The sequence below is a fragment of the Capra hircus genome, chromosome 7 (assembly GCF_001704415.2).
Source record: "Capra hircus breed San Clemente chromosome 7, ASM170441v1, whole genome shotgun sequence".
Taxonomy (NCBI): Eukaryota; Metazoa; Chordata; class Mammalia; order Artiodactyla; family Bovidae; genus Capra; species Capra hircus.
This window is the reverse complement of record NC_030814.1, coordinates 89,616,768-89,638,330: the sequence shown is the minus strand read 5'-3', so window position 1 is coordinate 89,638,330 and position 21,563 is coordinate 89,616,768. Positions and strand designations below refer to the sequence as shown.

General features: G+C 51.9%; 1 protein-coding gene across 4 annotated transcripts; it reads left to right on the top strand.

Moving 5' to 3' along the window:
- SLC39A3 (solute carrier family 39 member 3) lies at positions 7,272-13,900 on the top strand. Of its 4 annotated transcripts, none has more exons than XM_018049964.1 (5): positions 7,272-7,395; positions 7,689-7,770; positions 7,959-8,071; positions 8,832-9,164; positions 12,962-13,897. In XM_018049964.1, exons 4-5 carry the CDS (start codon positions 8,955-8,957, stop codon positions 13,694-13,696), a joined length of 945 nt encoding a protein of 314 aa, XP_017905453.1. In that variant the 5' UTR covers positions 7,272-7,395; positions 7,689-7,770; positions 7,959-8,071; positions 8,832-8,954; the 3' UTR covers positions 13,697-13,897.

Sequence of the window (21,563 nt, the reverse complement as noted above, 5' to 3'; positions counted from 1 at the left end):
ACCAATAATGCTGAAGAAGCTGAAGTTGAACGGTTCTATGAAGACCTACAAGACCTTTTAGAACTAACACCCCAAAAAGATGTCCTTTTCATTATAGGGGACTGGAATGCAAAAGTAGGAAGTCAAGAAACACCTGGAGTAACAGGCAAATTTGGCCTTGGAGTACAGAATGAAGCAGGGCAAAGGCTAATAGAGTTCTGCCAAGAGAACGCACTGGTCATAGCAAACAGCCTCTTCCAACAACACAAGAGAAGACTCTACACATGGACATCACCAGATGGTCAACACTGAAATCAGATTGATTGTATTCTTTGCAGCCAAAGACAGAGAAGCTCTATACAGTCAAACAGCTTAGCAGGGCCAAAAAAAATTTTTTTAATTAACTTGTTCACTGGCTCTAGAAGGCTCCTGTTATCTTTGCAGCAAAGATTTCATCCCAACATAGGTAACTTGAAAACCCCAAACTGAGTTGGCTTCCACTCCCGATCTGACCCCTCCCTAAAATCGACCCCAGCCTTTCAAAATGAATTATTTGAATCAATGATCAGAACACACACTGAACCCTCTGGACTTGGCCCCCGCATGTTAGAAGCTGAGGCCACCAGAGGGCGCGCAGGCGCCGCCTGCATCTGTGAGCATCAGGACCACAAAGAACACCTTCGCTTCCGACCCTGAAACCATCCGGGCTTGAGCCTAGAAACGGCCCGCGTCCTAGAGATTGGGGGTTGCACGGTTAGAGCCAATTCTCGTTTCAGAATTTTAAGTCATCCTCAACAGGGACGTTCCGTGAGGCTCTGTGCTGTGGTGGGAACACCACTCTGGTTGCCTGATGTGATACTCGGTCACAGAACGTGGGTCCCTTCCGTGGTGAGGCTGGAGGGTGCCAACCACGAATTATCTCAGCTTAGGGCCAGTACTTTGGCCACCTCATGCGAAGAGTTGACTCATTGGAAAAGACTTTGATGCTGGGAGGGGTTGGGGGCAGAAGGAGAAGGGGACGACAGAGGATGAGATGGCTGGATGGCATCACTGACTCGATGGACGTGAGTCTGAGTGAACTCCGGGAGTTGGTGATGGACAGGGAGACCTGGCATGCTTCGATTCGTGGGGTCGCAAAGAGTCGGACACGACTGAGCGACTGAACTGAACTGAACTGAACTGAAGGCTGTTTCCACAGTCTTCATAAGCTCTCGTGGACTTGGGTCGGAAATCTCTTTCTCCCTGTCATCACTGTGCTTCTTAAACTTTTTATCTGCGTGTAGCATACATGTGTACATTATAAGCAAACAGCTCAATGAATTTTTAAAAATATTTATTTATTTATTATTTATTTGACTGCTCCAGGTCTTATTTTTTGCATGCAGTATCTTTTAGCTGCAATATTCGATGTCTTAGTTGCTGCATGTGGGATCTAGTTCCCTGACCAGGGGTTGAACCTACATCGTCCACTGCGTTGGAAGGTGAAGTCTTAGCCACTGGACCACCAGGGAAGTCCTCACATGAAATTCTAGAGCTGAGCATCTAGATACCCTAAAATCTCTGGATATACAATTTCACCCAAGCCACGCCCTCCCTCACCCTCCCCTCCCACCGCCCTGGGAATGTATGCCCAACAGCAACCTTCATGAATGGCCACCCAGTGGCAGTCAGAGGAATGATGGGGGCAGTGCTGTTTGCAAAGCCAATACTGGAAACTACCCAGTTGAACAACCATGACAGAATGGCAGCTGTTTGGGGATCGGTGGTGGGGAGGGGCAGGAGGTCATTTTTTTCAGTGGGTGCAGTTTATGTTCACTATCTTGAGCGTGAGAATGATTTCTCAGGTGTGTACATATGTCAACACTTATCAAACTGTATACTTAGAATATGTGTAGTTTCTTGTACATCATTTACACCTCAGTAAAGCTTTTCAGATGGAAATTTTTGGTGGGTATTTTTGGAGAGGCCATGCCATGAAACATGTGGGATCTTAGTTCCCCAATCAGGGGCACTACCCCCTACAGTGGAAGCAAGGAGCCCTAACCTCTGGACCTCCAGGGAATTCCCTGTTCAGATGGTTTTATTTCCTATTTCCATGATTATCTGCACAGCTTGAGTATCTTTTCCTGTATTTATTCACCTCTTGTGTTTGTTCTCCTAAGAATTGTTTGTTTATCTCCCTTCCCATTTTATTTTGGGACGTTTGCTTGCTATCAAGAGCTCGATTTCATCTATTTTCAACATTTCCTCCTGGCCTGTCACTTATCTTTTGAGCTCATTCAGAATCTTTCATGATGGGAGATTTTTCAAGTACTCAATGCAGTCAAATTTGTCAATATTTTTTCTATTGTACTCTGAAGATACCTGCTCTTGCATAGGTCCTGGAGTCTAGGAAGCTTTCAAAAATATATCTGGAACTAAAAAAAGCTTGAAGCTATGCAGTTCTTCTCTGAGCAGCCTCCTCCTCTAAAGATTTATGAATAAATATTTCACATTATTGGAGGAGGAAATGGCAACCCATTCCAGTACTCTTGCCTAGAGAATCCCATGGAGGAGCCTGGTGGGCTACAGTCCCTGGGGTCGCAAAGAGTCAGACACCACTGAGTGACTAACATACACACTGCAGTTCATGAATTCTCCTATAGGAAGGGAGCCTGGGGGCAGTTACGTGGTGTGCTGTTATTATGAATGGTCTTTTTTGTTGTTGTGAATTATGGAAAACAGAAAAAAGAGTCAAGTCACTGTGTGTCCAATAGTAAAAATAGTTACCATACATATATCAGCTTCCCAGGTGGCACAAGTGGTGAGAATCCTCCTGCCAATGCAGGAGATGCAAGAGACTCAGGTTTGATCCCTGGGTGGGAAAGATCCCCAAGAGTAGGAAATGATAACCCACCATGGACAGAAGAGCCGGGTGGGCTACAGTCCATAGGATCACAAAGAGTCAGACACAACTGAGCGACCTGAGCACACACGCACACCCCACAGATATACAATGAATACTATTCAGCCATAAAAAAAAAAAGCCATTTGCAGCAACATGGATGGAGATCAACATACTAAGTCAGTCAGAAAGAGAAAGACAAATACTGTATAATATCACTTAGACCTGGAATCTAAAATATGACAGAAATGAACTTACCTATAAAACAAAAACAGACTTGCAGACATATAGAACAGACTTGTGGTTGCCATGGGGGAGGGTGGCGAGGAGAGGCTGACTGGGAGCTGGGGATTAGCAGATGCAAACTATTACACACCGAATGGATAAACAACAAGGTCCTACTGTATAGCACAGGGAACTGTATTTAATATCATGTGATAAACCATAATGGAAAAGAATATGAAGAAGAATGTATAAATATATATATACTGAATATATATATCTGAGTCATTTGCTGTATAGCAAAAATTGGCAGACCATTGTAAATAAACTATGCTTCATTAAAAAAAGCTACCATATATTGCATGCTTGTCATGAAGCAAATTCCATACAGGCAGAAAGTGGCATTAAACGTTAAGAACTTATAGACTTGTCATACTTAAACTCTGCAAAGCCAAACTTAGTCTTCTGACACCTCCAATGTCTGTGCCTCCTCCAGTTTTTCCTATTTTAGTGAACACCGCTGGGATCTATCTGACTGCTCAAACTAGAAAACTACAAGTCATCCTCAACACCTCCTACTCCCACAACCCACAGACAAACCAGCACCAATGCCAAGTCCTGTCAGTTCACTCTCCAAGATGGTTTTCAGATTCACCCACTTCTCTGCATCTCCCTTGTCAATGCCCTTGTGTAAACTAGCATCAGTTCTTGGGACTTCCCTGGTGGTCCTGTGGTTAAGACTCTGAGCTTCCACTGCGGGAGGCACGGGCTTGATCCTTGGTCAGGGGACTAAGATCCGACATGCCACACAGTGCAGCCAAAAATAAAAAAATAAAAATAAACCGGCATCAGTTCTTCCTCAAATTCCTCCACTGGTCTCCCTGCCTTCACTTGTTCCCTTTACAATTCCATCTTTCTGTGGATCAGGAATCCAGGTTCACTTAGCTGAGTCCTCCAAGTTCAGGATCTCTCAAAGGCTTCAACCCAAGTGTGGACATAGGTCTCAAAATCACTATAAAGCATCAGTTGGATCACAAGCTTCTCCTGCTTGTGCTTATTTGCTCAGTTGTGTCCAACTCTTTGTGGCCCCATGGGCTCTAGACCACAAGGCTCCTATGCCCATAGGATTTTCCAGGCAAGAAAACTGGAGTGGGGTGCCATTTCCAATGCCAGGGGATCTTTCCCACCCAGGGGTTAAAACTGTGGCTCTTGTGTCTCCTACACTCTTTACCACTAGTGTCACCTGGGAAGCCCTCACCAGCTTAGAACTCCTCAATGAGATTTCATCACTGAATCACAGTGCATTGATGGGGAAATCCAAATGCCTTAACATGGCTTCTGGGACTGACCTTCAGCTCTCTGCATCACTCACCAGCATCCAGCCAGCCTGGCGTTTCAGTTCCCCCAATGTGGCCAGCTTTTTTTTTTTTTTTTTTTTGCTGTGCGGCATCTGGGGTCTTAGTTCCCCAACCAAGGATCGAACCCATGCCTCCTGATGGAGTCTTAGCCCTTGGACTGCCACAGAAGTCCTCTTTTTCACTTTCACATCAAACATTCTGTCTCCCCCCCTACTCCTCACCACTCTTCATTTGGTTAATGCAGACCTTTTTCTTTTTTTTCTGAATAATTCTTAGTACAATCAACAGTTTTCCCTTTATATATATGTATCGTTATCTTTTGCTGCATAAAAAGTTACCCCAAAACTTAGTGGCTTACCACAACAAGGTTTATTAACTCAGTTTCTGTGGGTTAGGAACCCAGGTTCACCTATCTGAGTCCTCAGTTCAGGATCTCTCAAAGGTTGTAACTGAAGTGTCCACTAGGCATGAGCCCTATGAATGCCCAACAGGAGCAGGACCCTGCTCCGAGATCACACGTGGTTGTTGGCAGCATTCAGTTCCCTGCAGGCTCTTGTGCCAAAGATCTCAGCTGTTGGGCTAGAGGCCACCCTCAGTTTCTTGCAGTGTGGGCTTCTTCAGCATCTCAACTTGCTTTACCAAAACATACAAGCTGAAGGAGTTTCCTGGTGGTCCCATGATTAGAACTTCATGTTCTCACTGCTGAAGGTCAGAGTTCAATCCCTGGTGGAAGACTAAGTTTCTACAGCTGCATGGCGCAGCACCCCTCCCTCAAAAAAAGAAAAAAAAAAAGAAAAGAAAAGAAAAGCAAGCTGAAAATGCAATAGAGAGAGTTGTGCTAGGAAGACAGAAGTCAGTCTTCTGAAACCTAATCATGAAAATGACATCGCATCACTTGACAATATTCTCTTCATTGGAATCAAGTCACTGGGTGCACCCTAAGCTGGAGAAGGGGAGATTATATAAGGATGTGACTCCTAGGATGTAGGAGTCATTTGGAATCATCTTAGAGGTCTGCCTATTAAGTCTGCCTCTGTGCTAACTCACTCAATTGCGTCTGACTCTTTGCGATCCCAAGGGCTGTAGCCCCGCCAGGCTCTTCTGTCCATGAAATTTTCTAGGCAAGAATACTGGAGTGGGTTGCCATTTCCTCCTCCAGGGGATCTTCCTGACATAGGGATGGAACCAGCATCCCCTGTGTCTCCTACATTGATAGGTAGATTCTTTACCACTGAGCCTCCTGGAAAGCTGCTGTGGTGAGATATGCATAACATTAAATTTATCATTTTCATCATTTTTAAGTACACAGCCCAGCGGCATTAAGCACAGTCACATTGTTGTACAGCTACCATCATCTCCAGGACTTTCTCATTTTCCCAAACTGAAGCTCTTGTCTCCATGAAACACTGACTCCCCAACCTCCCCCCGCCTCTGGTCCCACCATCTACTTCCTGTCTCTATGGATTGACTCCTCTAGGACCTCCTGTGAGTGGAATTATACAGTATTTATCCTTTTGTGATTGTCTTATTTCAATTAGCCTAATGCATTTAGATTCATCCATATTGTAGCATTCTCCATTTTATTCTTAGTAACTCTCCCATGCCTGGCTCATGGTAGGCTGACAATAAGATTTTAGTTAACAAATGAATACAGTCTCTTCTTTCTTAAGTCTGGTTGCCATTTTTTTTTTTTTTTGCTTTTTGGTAAGTAATAAATAATTAGTCTTGTTGCTTTTTTATAAGTAATAAAATTATATCAGAAGGTGACAAGTGCTCTGGAGCACTAATATCAAGCTTTTTTTTAAAAAAAAGTCTCCTTCTCCCTGTCTAAAAAATATCCATTTGTCCAGGCAAATTCACTCCTGGGTATATATCCTAAAACAATTAAACAAACAAACAAACAAAAAACTCAAAATAGCAATTCACCACCCAGCACTCTATTTTTAAATATATTTTAATTTTATTGGAGTAAAGTTGATGTTGTGTTGGTTTCAGGTCCACAGGAAAATGCCTCAGTTGTACATATATGTATATTTATGCTTTTAAAAAAGTGTTTGTTTATTTTTGATGGATGACTGGTTTACAATATCAGTTTTTCTGTCATACATCGACATGAATTAACCACAGGTGTACATAACATATTCATTCTTTTTTAAGATTCCTTTCTCATATAGGTTATCACAGAACGTTGGGTAGAGTTCCCTGTGCTATACAGTAGGTGCTGTTGGTTATCTATCATATACAGTAGTGTGTGTGTGTATATCCCAAACCACCTCCCAGCGCTCTTGATAACCCTCGCTGGGCTCTATTGCTCCAGAGCACTTGTCACCTTCTGATATAATTTTATTACTTATTCTGTTTATCGATTATTTTCTGTCTCTTAGAACATAAGCTCCAAAAGGGGAGAGAGCTTTGTTTTGTTGACAGAAGTTCTCCAAGAAAATATTCTGCCACATAGGAAGCAGAGATGTTGAAGGGATAAATCTGCTTCTTAAGCCGACAGGAAGGGCATCAGCAGCCAGGATGCTCCGAGAGGGACAGTCACACGTAGTAAATCCTTTCCTGACAACTGCCAAGACTCGATCCGAACGGGATTCAGCACCAGCAGCCCCTGGACAGCTCTGGAAGCCAAATTCTTCCGGCACCCTTCCTCTAAGGTCTGAGTTTCCCACCGGAGCCACCCTGTGCCCGTACCCGCCGCTCAGTGGGAGGAAACTACTTTCCCTTGCCGGTAGGAGAGGCGGAGTCGCAGTTTGAGTGGCAACTGTAACAGCCAATGGCGTGCAGAACGTGGCCCGCGGCGCTTGGGGCGGCCAGTGGTCAGAGGCGTGGGCGGGGCGTGGGCAGCGGCGCGCCGATCTAGGGCTCGGCCGGGAGCCCGGCAGAAGGGTCGACACCGCCTGGCAGTTGGGCGGCAGATGGCTCTGGCGGGCGGGCGAGTACCAGACGGAGGTACGTGCGGGCTGGGCCTGGGCGGCTCGGGGCCAGGCGGGCTCTGCTGCCTGTTAGCCGAGGCCCCGCCTTTGATTTGCGTCGGGTTTCCCCAGCGGAGCGCGACTTTGTCACCTGTCGAGCGGGGCGCCGGGAGCAGCGCTGGGTACACAAAAAGTGCTCAATAAATGCTGAGTGAAAGGATGAATGAATGAGACCGTCCCCTCTGCCTAGCCCCATTAGCCCCCGGTTTGAGGGCGTCCAGGCCACCCTCACCCCTACGCTACAGATTGGGGCATCCTGATCCTCGGCAGGTATTTACTGGGCACCTACTGTGTACCTGGCTTCGGACTGGGGAAGACAGACTCCTTGATCCTGTGGAAGTCGCGGCCCAAGGTGAGTAAGGACATTCGGGAATTTTATGTAGTTTCCTGTAGCACCAGTGATGCCTAGGGATGGGGAATGAGATATCTGCCCCCTGGTGGCATCTGAACTGACCAGGGGGTCGTGGGCAGTGAGACCTGAGAGGTTGGGGAGCAGCCACAGTCTACTGTATTAATGGTGACATTTTCGGGTCTGTCTAGGGCGAGATCGACTTCAGTTGTCTCACTGAGTCCCATAAAGAGGTCCACATGCTTCAGCTCGTCCGTTTGTCAGCCAGCTGTTACTGAGCATCGGTTCTGCTTGGAGCCTTGAGGTGGGTACAGGCAGTACCATTTAGGGCAGGGGGAGGCCCCTTCAAGGGGTCCTGGAGGCAGCGATCTGAAAGACAAGCATCACTGGAAGTTTAGGGAAACGTGGCCTGGGGAAGAGAGCAACAGGTGCAAAGGCCCTGAGGTGGGAGCAGGCTTACCACAGTCAGGGACCACAAAGGCCAGTGAGGGGAGGCGGTGCAGAACCTTTGTTTCAGGGTAAAGTTGTTGGATTTTACATAAGGGCAGGGGGACCCAGAACATTGTGCAATGATGGAAGTGTTCTCTTTGCTGTCCAGTATGGCAGCTGCTAGACTCAGGTGCCTACTGGACACTTGAAATATGGTTAGTGCGACAGAGGAGCTGAATTCTACTGAGTTTTATTTAAATGTTTATTTATTTATTTTTTTTGCCTACACTGGGTCTTAGCTGTGGCATGTGGAATCTAGTTCCCTGACAAGGGATTAAACCTGGGTCCCCTGCACTGGGAAGTCTTAGCCTTAGTCTTAGTCCCTGCAGTGGAGTCTTAGACGCTGGGCCAGCAGGGAAGTCCCTATTTCTGCATTTTATTTAATTAACTTACACAGACACGTGTGTCTAGTGACTGCCATACTGGACAGTGCAGCCATGGAGAATTTTCTGCAGGAGACAATGATGCATGCTAGGCCTGGAGTGGGTAGAAATACTGGGGATGATGGGCTTGGTTTCTAGAGCTGGTCAGAGGACCAGTCCAACAGCTGATGCCATTGCCCCTGACATTCACAGAGGCTGGACTGAGGCATGAGCCCCCAGCTGCGTGGTTGGACCCCCTAGCGCATTGTGGGACGGGAGTGTGCGCCCACACATGGTTTGGCCAGGCGGCGACCAGAGCAGCCAGGGGACGCCACCATGGTGAAGCTGTTGGTGGCCAAAATCCTCTGCATGGTGGGCATGTTCTTCTTCATGCTGCTTGGCTCCCTGCTCCCTGTGAAGATCATCGAGATGGACTTTGAGAAGGCCCACCGCTCGAAAAAGATTCTCTCGCTCTGCAACACCTTTGGCGGTGGGGTCTTTCTGGCCACGTGCTTCAATGCTTTACTGCCGGCTGTGAGGGAAAAGGTAAGGCTCCCTGGGCTGGCAGTAGTGGCCCATGGCATCTTATGGCCAAGCGTCTCTGCTGCTTTTCTTTCTTCCGTTTCTTTTTTTAAACCAAGATATAGTTGATGTACAATATTTTGTCAGTTTCAGGTATGCAGCATAGGGATTCACAATTTTATCAAGGTTATACTCCATTTATAGTTATTAAAGGGCTTCCCTGGTAGCTCAGCTGGTAAAGAATCTGCCTATGATGCAGGAGACCCTGGTTCGATTCCTGGGTCAGGAAGATCTGCTGGAGAAAGGATAGGCTACCCACTCCAGTATTCCTGGGCTTCCCTGGTGGCTCAGCTGGTAAATAATCTGCCTGCAATGTGAAAGACCTGGGTTGGATCCTTGTGTTGGGAAGATCCCCTAGAGAAAGGAACAGCTACACACTCCAGTATTCTGGCCTGGGGAGAATTCCATGGACTATACAGTCCATGGGGTCACAAAGAGTCAGACACAACTAAGCAACTTTCACTTTCACTTTCTTCATAGTTATTAGAAGCTATTGCTATATTCCCTATGCTTTATGATACATCTTTGTAGCCTATTTATTTAATCTTTTTAGTCTTTATTTCTTTGGCTGCACCAGGTCTTAGTTGTGGCACATGGGATCTTCACTGTTACATGCACAATCTTCTTTGTATTGTGTGGAATCTTTAATTGCAGACTCTTAGTTGTGGCAATTTGGACTCTTGGTTGTAACATGTGGGATCTAGTTCCCCTATCAGGGATCAAACCCAGGTCCTCTGCATTGGGAGCTCAGAGTTTCAACCATTGGACCATTTGGGAAGTCCTTATTTTATACATAATAGTTTATACCTCTTAATCTCCTACCTTTATCTTGCCCCTCCCCCATCTCTGGTGCTTTTCAACCCTGATACCAAGCTTAGGGACCTTGACACTATAAGTGTGAGGGGAAGTAGAAAGTGAACTTGCTGTGTGACCATGAGCTGGTTGCTTTTCCTTTCTGGGTCTTACCTGGTAAACAAGGGGTTTGAACAAGACCTAGGGTTCCCAGATGGTAGGCTCATCAGTTGTTACTTGACCAGACCACTTGCACCAGGCATGTGCGCTTTGTCCTGAAGCTGACGATTGTGGCCTCTCTTCAACTCCTGTATCAGTCAGATGTTTGCTGCATAACAAATTATTACAAACTTAGCATCTTAAAACAGCACGTATTTTAAGACCACAGTTTCTGTGTGTCAGGAGTCTGGTTAACACTTGGCTGCTGGCTTTCTTGAGGCAGCAGTAGAGGTATTTGCTGGGCTGTGGTCTCATCCCAAGGTTCAGCTGGTGACACGTTGGCATCTGAGCTCACGTGGTTGTGAGACATAGTTCAATTCCTTCCTGATTGTCGAACTGGGGCACAGTTTCTCCCAAGCTCTTGGCTGAGAGCCACCCACAGTCCCTGGCCACATGGGCTTCCTCACTGTGCCTTTTGCTTTATCTACAAGCCCCATCCTGTGCCTGGACTGCTGACACTGAGGGCTGGGCAGTGTTTTGCACTTCTAAGCTTATGTTCCTCCATTACGGAGCATGGGAAACTTGTGCACTTGGCATCAGTGAGGATGAGATCTGAGTCCTCTCTGGTGTACTCTGCACCCCCTTCCCGCGTTCTGACAGTGTCACCACCAGCCTGGACTACTGCAATGGCCTTGCCCCTCCCCTTTCCCCTTCAGCGCACAGGGCCCTCTCACAGTCCTCCCAGAACCACTCCTGTGCCGCACCCCTGCCCGGGACTCCCCAACACCTCAGTGGGCCAGGCCCCTCCTCCTGGCCACCCTCCAGCCCCCACCAGAGCTCCCGCTTCATGGTCCAGTGTGGCCGTCACTGACCATTCCAGCTGGTCAGGTTTCAGTGAATTGAAATTGAACACAATTCAACAGGCCAGTCCTCAGTTGCACCAGTCACATTTCAGGTCCTCAAGGGCCATGCGTGGCTGGTGGGTTCCATGTCAGACAGCATAGACAGAGAACACTTCCATCATCTGGAAGGTTCTGTTGGATGGTACTGGCTCAAGGGGTCTGGTGAGGACAGCCAGATGTGCTGGCAAGCCTCCTATTGGTTCTCAGCACCTTCACCCAGGAGGGTAGAGTGACAGGGGCCCCAGAAACAGCCTCTGAGTCATGTGGAAGCAAACCTCTGGAGGCATCCGGGCCAGAAGGCCCGACTGACATCATGATCTGGAGGCCAGAAGTCCAAGACCAAGGGGTCAGTGGTCTGGGTCCTTCTGAGGCCATGAGAATGAGTGTATCCTGTGTCCCTCCTGGCTTGTGGGAATCGTCTGGAGTCCCTGGTGTCCCTGGCCCTGTGCGAGCATCACCCAATCTCTGCCTCCATCATCACATGGCCTCTCCCTGTGTGTCTCTCCTTTTCTCTCTCAGAAGGACACCTGTCATTGGATTCGGGCCCCATCCTTATCCGGGAGGATGTCATCTCAAGATCCTTATCTTATGAATGAGTTTCCTGGAGTGACCATGACAGAAGATCAGATATGAGGGGCTTGAACAACAGACACTTACTCTCTCCTAGGGCTGGAGGCCACAAGTCTGAGATCAAGGTGCTGGCAGGGCGGGGCCTCCTGTGGCCTCCCTCCCTGCCTTGCAGACAGCCATCTCTTGCAGCCTCTTCACAGGATGGCTCTTCTTCCTGTTAGGACACCACATAGTGGCTTAGGGCTGCCCCGACAGCCTTCTGTTAACTGAATCTCCTATTTAAAGACCTTTTCTCCAAATAGGGTTGGTTTTGAGGCACCAGGCTTAAGAGTCTACCTGCAATGCGGGAGATCTGGGTTCAAGTCCTGGGTCAGGAAGGTCCCCCGGAGAAGAGAATGGCAACCCACTCCAGTATTCTTGCCTGGGAAATCCCATGGACAGAGGAGCCTGGTGGGCTACAGTCCATGGGATTAGAAAGAGTTGGACACAACTTAGGACTCACACACACACACTTGAGGCACTAGGGGTAGGGAGACTTTCATATAAAAGTTTCTGTTTGTCAAGGACACAGCTCAGCCTGTTGCACCTCAGTTATGTCTGCAAAGACCCTTCTTCCAAATGAGGTTACTTTCTGAAGTTCCTGGTGGACATATCTTTAGCACACTACTCTTTTATTTTTTAAAATATTTGTCTGTTTGTTTTAGAAGCTACCTATGGAAGGCTGGAGGAGTACAGAAAGGAAGGGTATCTTAGAGAGTATCAAATGGTTGCTTTTATTTTTTATTTTTTTGGCCACACCGAGCAGCATTCGGAATCTTAGTTTCTCCAGCAGGAATTCGTGCCCCCTGCTGTGGAAGCATGGACTCTTTTTTTAAAAAACTATTATTTATTTATTTACTCATTTTTGGCTGTGTTAGGTCTTCTGGGCTTCTTACTGCGGTGGTTTCTCTTGTTGCAGAGCACAGCTTCAGTAGTTGTGGCCCAGGGGCTTAGTTGCCTTAAGGCATGTGGGATCTTCCTGGATCAGGAATCGAACCTGTGTCCCCCTGCATTGGCAGGCAGATTTTTAACCACCAGGCCATCGGGGAAGTCTCTACACCATTTACAAGTTGGTCAACACAGTGGAAGTGGCATGAGCCCTAATCCCTTTCTAATAGATTTTTTTTTCAATCCATCAAGGATGAGTCACTGTCCTCTCACGCTTTTAAAACCTGTATGAAGTGGGTATTTCTGTTAATTGAATGGTCATATCTGATGAACCTGTTGTGTGGGCAGTGGGGTCATGGCCTCTGGCCTCTGAACCTCTCCCATCCTTTCCCCTGGCATCCTCCGCTCCAGCTCCAGGAAGTCCTGACTCTCGCGCACATCAGCACCGACTACCCGCTGGCCGAGACCATCATGCTGTTGGGCTTCTTCATGACTGTCTTCTTGGAGCAGCTGGTGCTGACCTTCCGCAAGGAGAGGCCGGCCTTCATTGACCTGGAGACATTCAATGCCAGCTCGGATGCTGGCAGCGACTCGGAGTACGAGAGCCCCTTCATGGGCGGCCCACGGGGCCACGCGCTCTACGCGGAGCCACACGGGCACAGCCACGGCCTGAGTGTTCAGGAGCTGTCACGCTCCAGCCCGCTGCGGCTCCTCAGCCTGGTCTTTGCTTTGTCGGCCCACTCAGTCTTCGAGGGCCTGGCCCTGGGCCTGCAGGAGGAAGGGGAGAAGGTGGTGAGCCTGTTTGTGGGAGTGGCCGTCCACGAGATGCTGGTGGCTGTGGCCCTGGGCATCAGCATGGCCAGGAGTGCCATGGCCCTGAGAGACGCAGCCAAGCTGGCCGTCACCGTGAGTGCCATGATCCCACTGGGCATCAGCCTTGGCCTGGGCATTGAGAGCGCCCAGGGCGTGCCCAGCAGCGTGGCCTCTGTGCTGCTTCAGGGCCTGGCAGGTGGCACCTTCCTCTTCGTCACCTTCTTTGAGATCCTGGCCAAGGAGCTGGAGGAGAAGAGCGACCGGCTGCTCAAGGTCCTCTTCCTGGTGCTGGGCTACACTGTGCTGGCTGGCATGGTCTTCATCAAGTGGTGACCGCTCTGCCCCCACCCAGCCAGAGCACCACAAGATGCACAGGGCCCTGCCCCACGTCCCCTGAGGGTCAGAGCTCAGCCCCCAGGCTGTGCCTGCACATAGAGGGGCCGCCTGGGACCACACTGCACCCCAAATCCTGCACCCCGAGCCTTGGGGCCCCACTCTTTAATTTTACAAATTCTTCTCTTAAAAGTATTTCCCAAAGCCGTGTGGCCATGTCATCCTCGGGCGCGGGGATCTGGTGACTCATAGGGGAGGTGGGGTGGGACCCAGACTCTCCTCCCCAAACACCCCAGCTTGGGCGATATGGAAGTGGCCAGCCTCTGTCTTCCTTGCCCGTGGTGGCTCAGCTGGTAAAGAATCCGCCTGCGATACAGGAGACCCTGGTTCAGTTCCTGGGTTGGGAAGATTCCCTGGAGAAGGGATAGACTACCCACTCCAGTATTCTTGGGCTTCTCTAGTGGCTCAGATGTTAAAGAATCTGCCCACAATTTGGGAGACTGGGTTCGATCCCTGCGTCTGGAAGATCCCCTTACCCATTCCAGTATTCTTGCCTGGAGAATCCCCATGGACAGAGGTGCCTGGCAGGCTACAGTTGATGGGGTCACAAAGAGTCAGATAGGACTGAGCGACTTAGCACCTATGGCCACCCTCAGCCTCCCCTGGAACCCTGCAGCACTCAGCTGGTGGAGTGTCCCCAGGGTTAGCAGAGGGGCCAGGCGCTGTCACGTGACACCCGGAGTGGTTTCCATTAAGAGGGCCCTTCAGGGAGCCTCTGTTCAGGGTTAGTTGGAGGCCCTGTTCAGGGTTAGTGGTTCCTGCTGCCTGAGGCTGTGCTTGGTGGGTGGAGGTATGGTTTCAGGAACCCTGGAGACACCCTGTTTCCTGTTTTCGGTGCGACCTGCCTGCACGGGGAGGTTGCCCCCCAGGGCCTGGGGCTGAGCTCTTTGGTTCTGACCCAGAGAGACATATGGGCAGATTCCAGGGGCCTCAGTCCTTGGTTCTCAGCCCCAGGTGCCCAGGGACTCCCGGCAGGCCAGGGTCAGGGGCTGCGTGACTCAACTCCCCTCACCAGGTACAAATGAAGCTCAGCTTCAGGAGCGCAGGGGACTAACAGCCCTGTGGGGCTGGCGTACACCCTCCCCTCCGTAGGGACGAGCTGTGTTAGTGTTGTCGGGGCAACCAGCAGGCGCCCCCAGGGATGAGCCAACGCTGAGGGCTCTTTCTGGGGACTTCGCTGCGTCTCTGGCACGGGCTTGGCTCCCCTAGCCCTGACCCCATTACATATACCCTTCCTGCCACCTCCTTCTTCCATTCAGCCAGGGGCCCAGGCCCCTTCCTAGAATCTCTAGTCCTGTCTCAGTCAGTGTCACTGCCCAGACCCACGCCAGCAAGACCTGCTGTGGCAGTGGGGTTGTTTGAGCTTCCTGGCAAGGACAGGCCCCTATGCCCTATGGGCCTGGGCTCAACAGGTACTCTGGCCCCAGAGTGTACCTGGAGCATCTAACTGCTGTTCGAGCGGGCACTCCAGGTCCTGGCCTACTGCTGCTAGCCAGGCTCCAGAAGCATGGGAATGCACAAGCTCCGTTAGTTTCCCTGCCAGTCTCAGGGAACAAGGGTGTATGTCCAGGCACCCCCACCACTGCTGATGGAAGTATTGGGCCTGTTTCTAGGAACATCGATCTGGCTTTTACCAGGATCCATATCTGAACCTCACCTGGCCTGACGCTGTACCCATGCCAGGCAAGTGGCCCCTGTGGGGGTAGGAGCATCACCTGCACCTTGTCCTAAACCCAGCGTTGCTGGTGACTGCCTGCTCCCGCTTCACTCTGCCCTCAGTGGGCAGTACCCAGTGATCTGCTAGATTCCTGGGCCTGTCTTCAGATGGAGGGGTGTGGCCCATGCAATGGGGTGGGGTCCCTCAGGGGCTCCTCTCCCCAAATCAGATAGGAGCCTCCCATGGGGTCTGCTCTAGGAGTCCCCACTCCATACACCTCCCCATCACCTAAGCGCACACACCGCAGGGTCCCCACCCTCCTGCCTGCCATCAACTTCCTGGGATGTCCTGTGGACACCACAGGCCTGTCCACCCCTCAGTCCCCACATTTCCCCTTCCATCTCCCCACTGGAGCCCTCAAGGCCCCATTGTTCCCCCTCACTCTGAGCCAGTTTATGGACCAGGAAGGGTACTGCAGCACCAGCAAAGAGGGGGAACCCCAGTGGACCCCACTCATGCCTTGGACACTGCCATCCCAGTCCCTGGCGTCCTTGGATCCCCAGCCTCTGTCTGTTGGGCTCTGGCCTCCCTCCAGGGTCCTACCAGCCCCAGGAGAATTACTTCCAGGCCCCTGGGGATGCTGGAACCCCCAATATTGGGGAGGGGTGCTGTGTGGTTTAGGAGAGGACACAAGCTGTCTCATCCACCAGCCTCCCCCAAGGCTACCCTTCCTGTCTGCTGTAGGAGGAGCCAGGGTCAGCCGCAGGGTCTGCTTATCACTGAGATGATGGTGTCACTCAGTTGTGATCAGCTCTCCCCACTTGGGGTGAGGGTCAAAGCTGAAAGTTGAGGTGAGAAGTGGTCATCTCATCCAAGAGGGGCCTGGGGGTGCTGACCTCACTCCTGAGGGCCCCTGGCCCAAGTTGGTTGTGTCCGGTCTAGACCAGGGTCTTCTGAGGACAGCTCAGTGGCTCCACCTTGCCATGGGCTCTGATATGAGAGTGCCGCGTGGTGACAGGAGCTTTGGCTGAAGAAGCCTGTGGGTTGGAAACCCACCTCCTGGGACCCCGGACCAGCCCTGACACAGAGCTGCACATTGGCCACAAGCCTTCATCCATCTTTATTTAACTTTGCACCTTTGAGGAAGTGTCACTCTGAGCTCTGTGTATGTGTCTCACAGAGGAGAAGGGGGCAGACACCTGCTGATGATCTGTTTAAGGTATTGCATGGCGACCAGGCACAACCACCTTCACTTGGACGCGAGCAATCCCAGATAGCATAAATGCCTTTCTGTTTGAAAAATAAATAAATAAAACACAAAGCTTTCAGCACAAAATACCAGGTGCCGCCTTTATCTGGATGTGCCCAGTTGGGTCAAGGCCACCCCTAGCCACTTGGCCCTGACCAGGCAGGCTCCTGGTGGTATGATTATGGGGACACTAGGGCAAGGGCAGAGGCACTGTTTAGAGCTCTGCAGACAGTAGAGTTGACCCAGAACCTGGCTTCGGTCCTTGGAGCATCAACCTCCCTCGGCCCCGCTGCCCTCCACAGTCTGCCTGGAGAGGAGGGGAGTCGGGGCTCCAGTGCAGGCAATAGCTGGATGAAGTCGACTGGGTTCCCCTTCCTGATCCTGAGACAAAAAAGGAGAAAATTAGGAGGCGGCACCCAGGCTTTGCAGATTGAATCAACCATAATAACAGTGTGTCTCAGCCTCTGTTGTCTGCTGTTTACATTTCTGGTGGGGAATTCATTAGCATGGGGCTGGGAGAAGGAGCCTGGTTCCCAGCCCTTCTGTGTTTTGGGCCTGAAAATCAGGCATCGGACGGTTGGTGCGTCCCTGCGCGCTGTGCCTCCAGGCCTGCCGTGACCACCAGCCCTGGACCCTCAGCTCTGCTGGGAGGAGAGGGCTGTTGCAGCCCACCTGTCCTTGCCCGCGTTCACCATGAGCAGCTGTCCGTCAGCTTTGTGACAGAGCCAGTGACCTTCCCACCTGACCTTCCAAGAGCCTCCCGCAGGCCAGGAAGAGGCCAAGGAGGGTTGCTGCAGGGCGTGGGGGTGGTTCTGAGAAGGCCCTAAAACTCTGTCACATTGCTGAGGCCAGATTGGGCTGCAGAAGGGAGACCCTCCCCCCGCCCGCTCCTGTCACCCCCCAGACCTCTACAGTTCCCAGGGCAAAAACAGCTGACTGGCCAGACAGCAGGGTTCTGGCCAAGGGCCCAAGTGCTTGCTGTGTGCCCAGCCTGGCTGGAGAGAACAGGGTGGGCAGTTGGGCCTTTCAGACCCCGACCCAGTGCCTACAGGCACAGCTGATGTGCTGTGTTTAACGCAAAGGAAATGGCCATCATGGTTCACACACTCTCTCCCTCAAGGGACCGGCTGCGCCTCCCTCTGAGCTAGTTCTGGTCCTGCCACTCGGGTGGACAGACTGCCCATAGAAAATGATCCCTGCACCCCCCCCACTCCCACCCCCTACCCCTGCCACCAACCTCCTGCTAGGCACTGGGGACATTCACCCGTCCTGAGCCTAATAGGATGTGAGTAGCAGTCCTGGTTGGGGGTGGGGTTGGAGATTTTGCATTTTCTCCAAGCTCCCAGATGATGCTGGTCAGGGGACACGTTTGAGATACATTTTGACCTACACCAGGGTTCCCTCAGAACTGCTGACCTGGGGCCAGTTCATCCCCCGGGGAGGTCATTGTGGGTGCTGTGAGGTATGGAGCAGACTCCCTGCCCCCCCCCCACTCGACACCAGGAGCTCACCCTGGTCATGACAGCCACAAATGTCCCAAGATATCTCTCAGTGTCCCTTGGGGGCAGGATTATCCACAGGTGAGACCCACAGTCCTAGAGCCTAAGCAGCTCACTTTCCAGCGAGTAAGACATGATACACGGACACGAATTGCATTAAGTGCCTTTAAGATGAAAAAAAGCAAAGTGGGGCTTCCCTGGTGGCCCAGTAGTTAAGACTGTGCTCCCAATGCAGGGGACATGTCAGGGAACCAGATGCAAGCTCCTGGTCGGGGAACCAGATCCCACAGGCTGCAATTAAATATCCCGCGTGCCACAACTATGACCTGGCACAGCCTAAATAAACTTTTTTTTTTTAAGCAAGATGGAGGGAGAGCCAGGAAGGGAGCCAGAGGCTATTTTACTTTTATTTATTTTAAAATTTTATTTATTTATTTTAATCGGAGGGTAATTATTGTGATGGTTCAGAGACTATTTTAGCATCGTGGTTGGGGGGAATCTCTGAAGGTCTCACTTGAGTCAGAAGATGGGGGAGGAGGATTTCTGGTGAAGGGAGTGGCCTGCAAAGTCCCTGAGGTCTCCTGCACATCATGGTCCTTTCCTCTGAGTGATCAAAGTTTCCCTGTCCATCTCTCGGTTAAAGGGGTTTTCCTGCTGGTGGCAAAGTCTATGGTGATGGAGGCGGTAATAACCACACAGCCCAGCGTCTGGAGGATACCCTCTGGCCACCTCCAGGAGCCAGGCAGGTGACCTCAGCCAGGGACTAGCCTCTTCCACCGGGGCCTGGGGTCCAGCTTCCACAGGTGCTAGCTGACAGAATTCAGGCTTGAGACACCAGCCTGTTCATTTGTCAAGGCAACATGTGTTTTGACAAACGATATTCTTATTTTTAAATGTTGACACTAAACTTAAACAAAAAACCCTCTGTGGGCCAAACAGCATGGGTGAGAGGCCGCGGCGCCCAGCCTCAGCTTCGCCCACATAATTGCATTAATCCCAGGAGCACAGAGAGACCAGAACATGAGACCCAGGGGCTCTGCTCCCTGTACAGTGGGCCTGGAGTGTCCCCCGCCTGGAGCAGCCAGCGGGAGGCCCCTAGGCTGTGAGGCTAGGCAAGGAGCCGGGACCTCCTCCTAGGTGAGAGGATGTCCCGTTGCATAAAGGAGGACTTGTGCAGATTAAGGACGGCAAAGTCCAGGTGCGGGTCCCTGGCCCAGGCCCCCAGACAGCCAGGGACAGTGGGAGGCTGGCTCAGAGCCCGGTGGGCCCCAGCTCTAGCCTCCACCTTGCCTCTTCCCAGCTGGGGTGCCTTGGGAGAGCCGATTCCCTTTGCTGACCTGGAGAAACCCAGCACACTCCCATGCTGGCTCACGAAGGTCAGGGGTCTCCCGACTGGCTGTGAAGGGGGACTGCTGCCTTGGTTTGGGGTGCTCAGGTGGGGGTTGGGCCCCGTGCCCAGGGAGAGCCAAGCAGAGACTCTGGGCCAGTCCTGCTCTGGCTCATGAGGCCGAGAGGCTGGCCTGGGAGCTATAAATAGCAGCCACAGAGTGGAACTGCTGTCAGTGCCCACGCTGCTCCGCATGAGTCAGCCTGCCTTGGCCTGGGCTGGCACCCTGAGCAGCCAGAGGGCTGGCCTAAGGCCTGAAGCCCAGACCAGCACTGTTGGTCACTCAGGAGACGGAGGCAGGCAGGCAGTTGGAATGGGAGAGAGCTCGGGCTGTCATCTCTGAGCGCGCAGGTGCCCAGCAGCCCCACCTAGGTGGATGTCAGGCCCAATCGCTCCCAGAAACCCTGACAAGGAACACAATGGTGACCTTCATTCACAGATGGGGAGACTGAGGCTCAGAGGCATGCTGGGCTGGGACACAGAGATCCAAACCAGAGTATAGGACCTGTCTGCACATGGGGCTGTCTCCATCGCTGGCTGAGAGCACTTGGAGACGCTAGCCTGGGACCAGGCCACCCTCTGTGGCACCCCACGAGGCCTAGGACAGGACAGGAGGGAGGTGTGCCCAGGGAACAGCTCCAGGCAGCCAGGGTTGGATGGGGAACCAGAGGGAAGCTTGAGGAGGGCTGAAGGGGGCGGTCCAGGGAGGCCAGGAGGGAGGTGGATGGTCCAGGCATGAGAGGTCGGGAAATGCAGCAGAGGGGCAGAATCAGGGAGAAATAGGGCCCCTCACACCCCAAAGCAGGGCAGACCTCAGGGGTTCAGACTCTGGGGGAACCAGGTAGTCTTGGGGATCATGCCCACATCTCCAAGGGAGCAGGAAGGGTCTGGCTCAGCTGGAGCCACGGACATGATGGGTCAGCAAGAATCTGGAGCCAGAGGGGCCCTTGGGTTCCAGCTGACCATCTGCTCACACATCTCATGATGGGGAGTTCACCACCTCATGAAGAGCCTCTTTCACCCTGTGACCACTCTGACCCCAGAAAGCACCTCCTTGTGGGACCCTAGTGTCAGCCTCCTCATCCAAACCGGGGGTACCTGCTTCTAAGAGGCGTGGGCCCTGGGGTGGGCTCAAAGCCACCCCTGCCTGTGCCCCAAAGCCTGGCCTGCTCTGAGAGTCTGCCCCCTGAGTCTGCAGGAGGGAGGGGTGATGGCATCCTGCTGGCTTAAACGTGGACACATGGACATCAGACACAGAGATGCTTCCCAAAGGCAAACGTCTACTCTCAGAGACAGCTCTGCTTTGAGACAGAGAACATTTTCCTACCAGAAAACTGCAAATCCAGCCTCCTTGGCTCCCTTTGTTCACCCCTCTACCTTTAGAAGCATCCCCCCACCTCAAAGACTCAGTTGCCATCTCTGTCTCAGTGACCTGCCCTTATAGCCATCAACCCAGACCAAGTCCCACCCCTCCCAGGAAAAAGCCTCCCATGAGGACTAGTCTCCTGAACACCGGCATTGTCTCAGGCCTTCTTGGGCCACCTCTGCCTTCTCACACATCTGTTTATTGATTGATTATTTATTCATTCCATCAATGCACATTCCTTCCCTTGCCCTGAAGCTGGACACCTCCCATCCCCTTGGACCAGCCCAAGGGGTTGCTATTCTGTCCCTCAGTACCCTTATCTGCCAGCTGGCCCCTTCTCCTTGCTCCTGGGTGCCCCTCATCTTGCCCAGCCGCTGGCTGCAGGGTGACCCTGGGGTGCTCCAGCTGCATCCCAGAGAAGCCGACCCCACCCCCATTGCGTCCCTGGCAGCACTCTGTGTTTGCCAGGCGCCGATGTAGGGGCGGGGGTCTGAGCGGGGCCCGGGAGGAACTGTGGGCACGCGGCCGGGCGCGGGGCGGCGGTGACCTTGGCTGGGGGCGCGGGTCCCGAGGGAGGGGCGGAGCGCGGCACCCGGCGGCGGGCGGGGACGGGCGGGGACGGGCGCGGGCGCGGGCGCGGCAGCGAAGA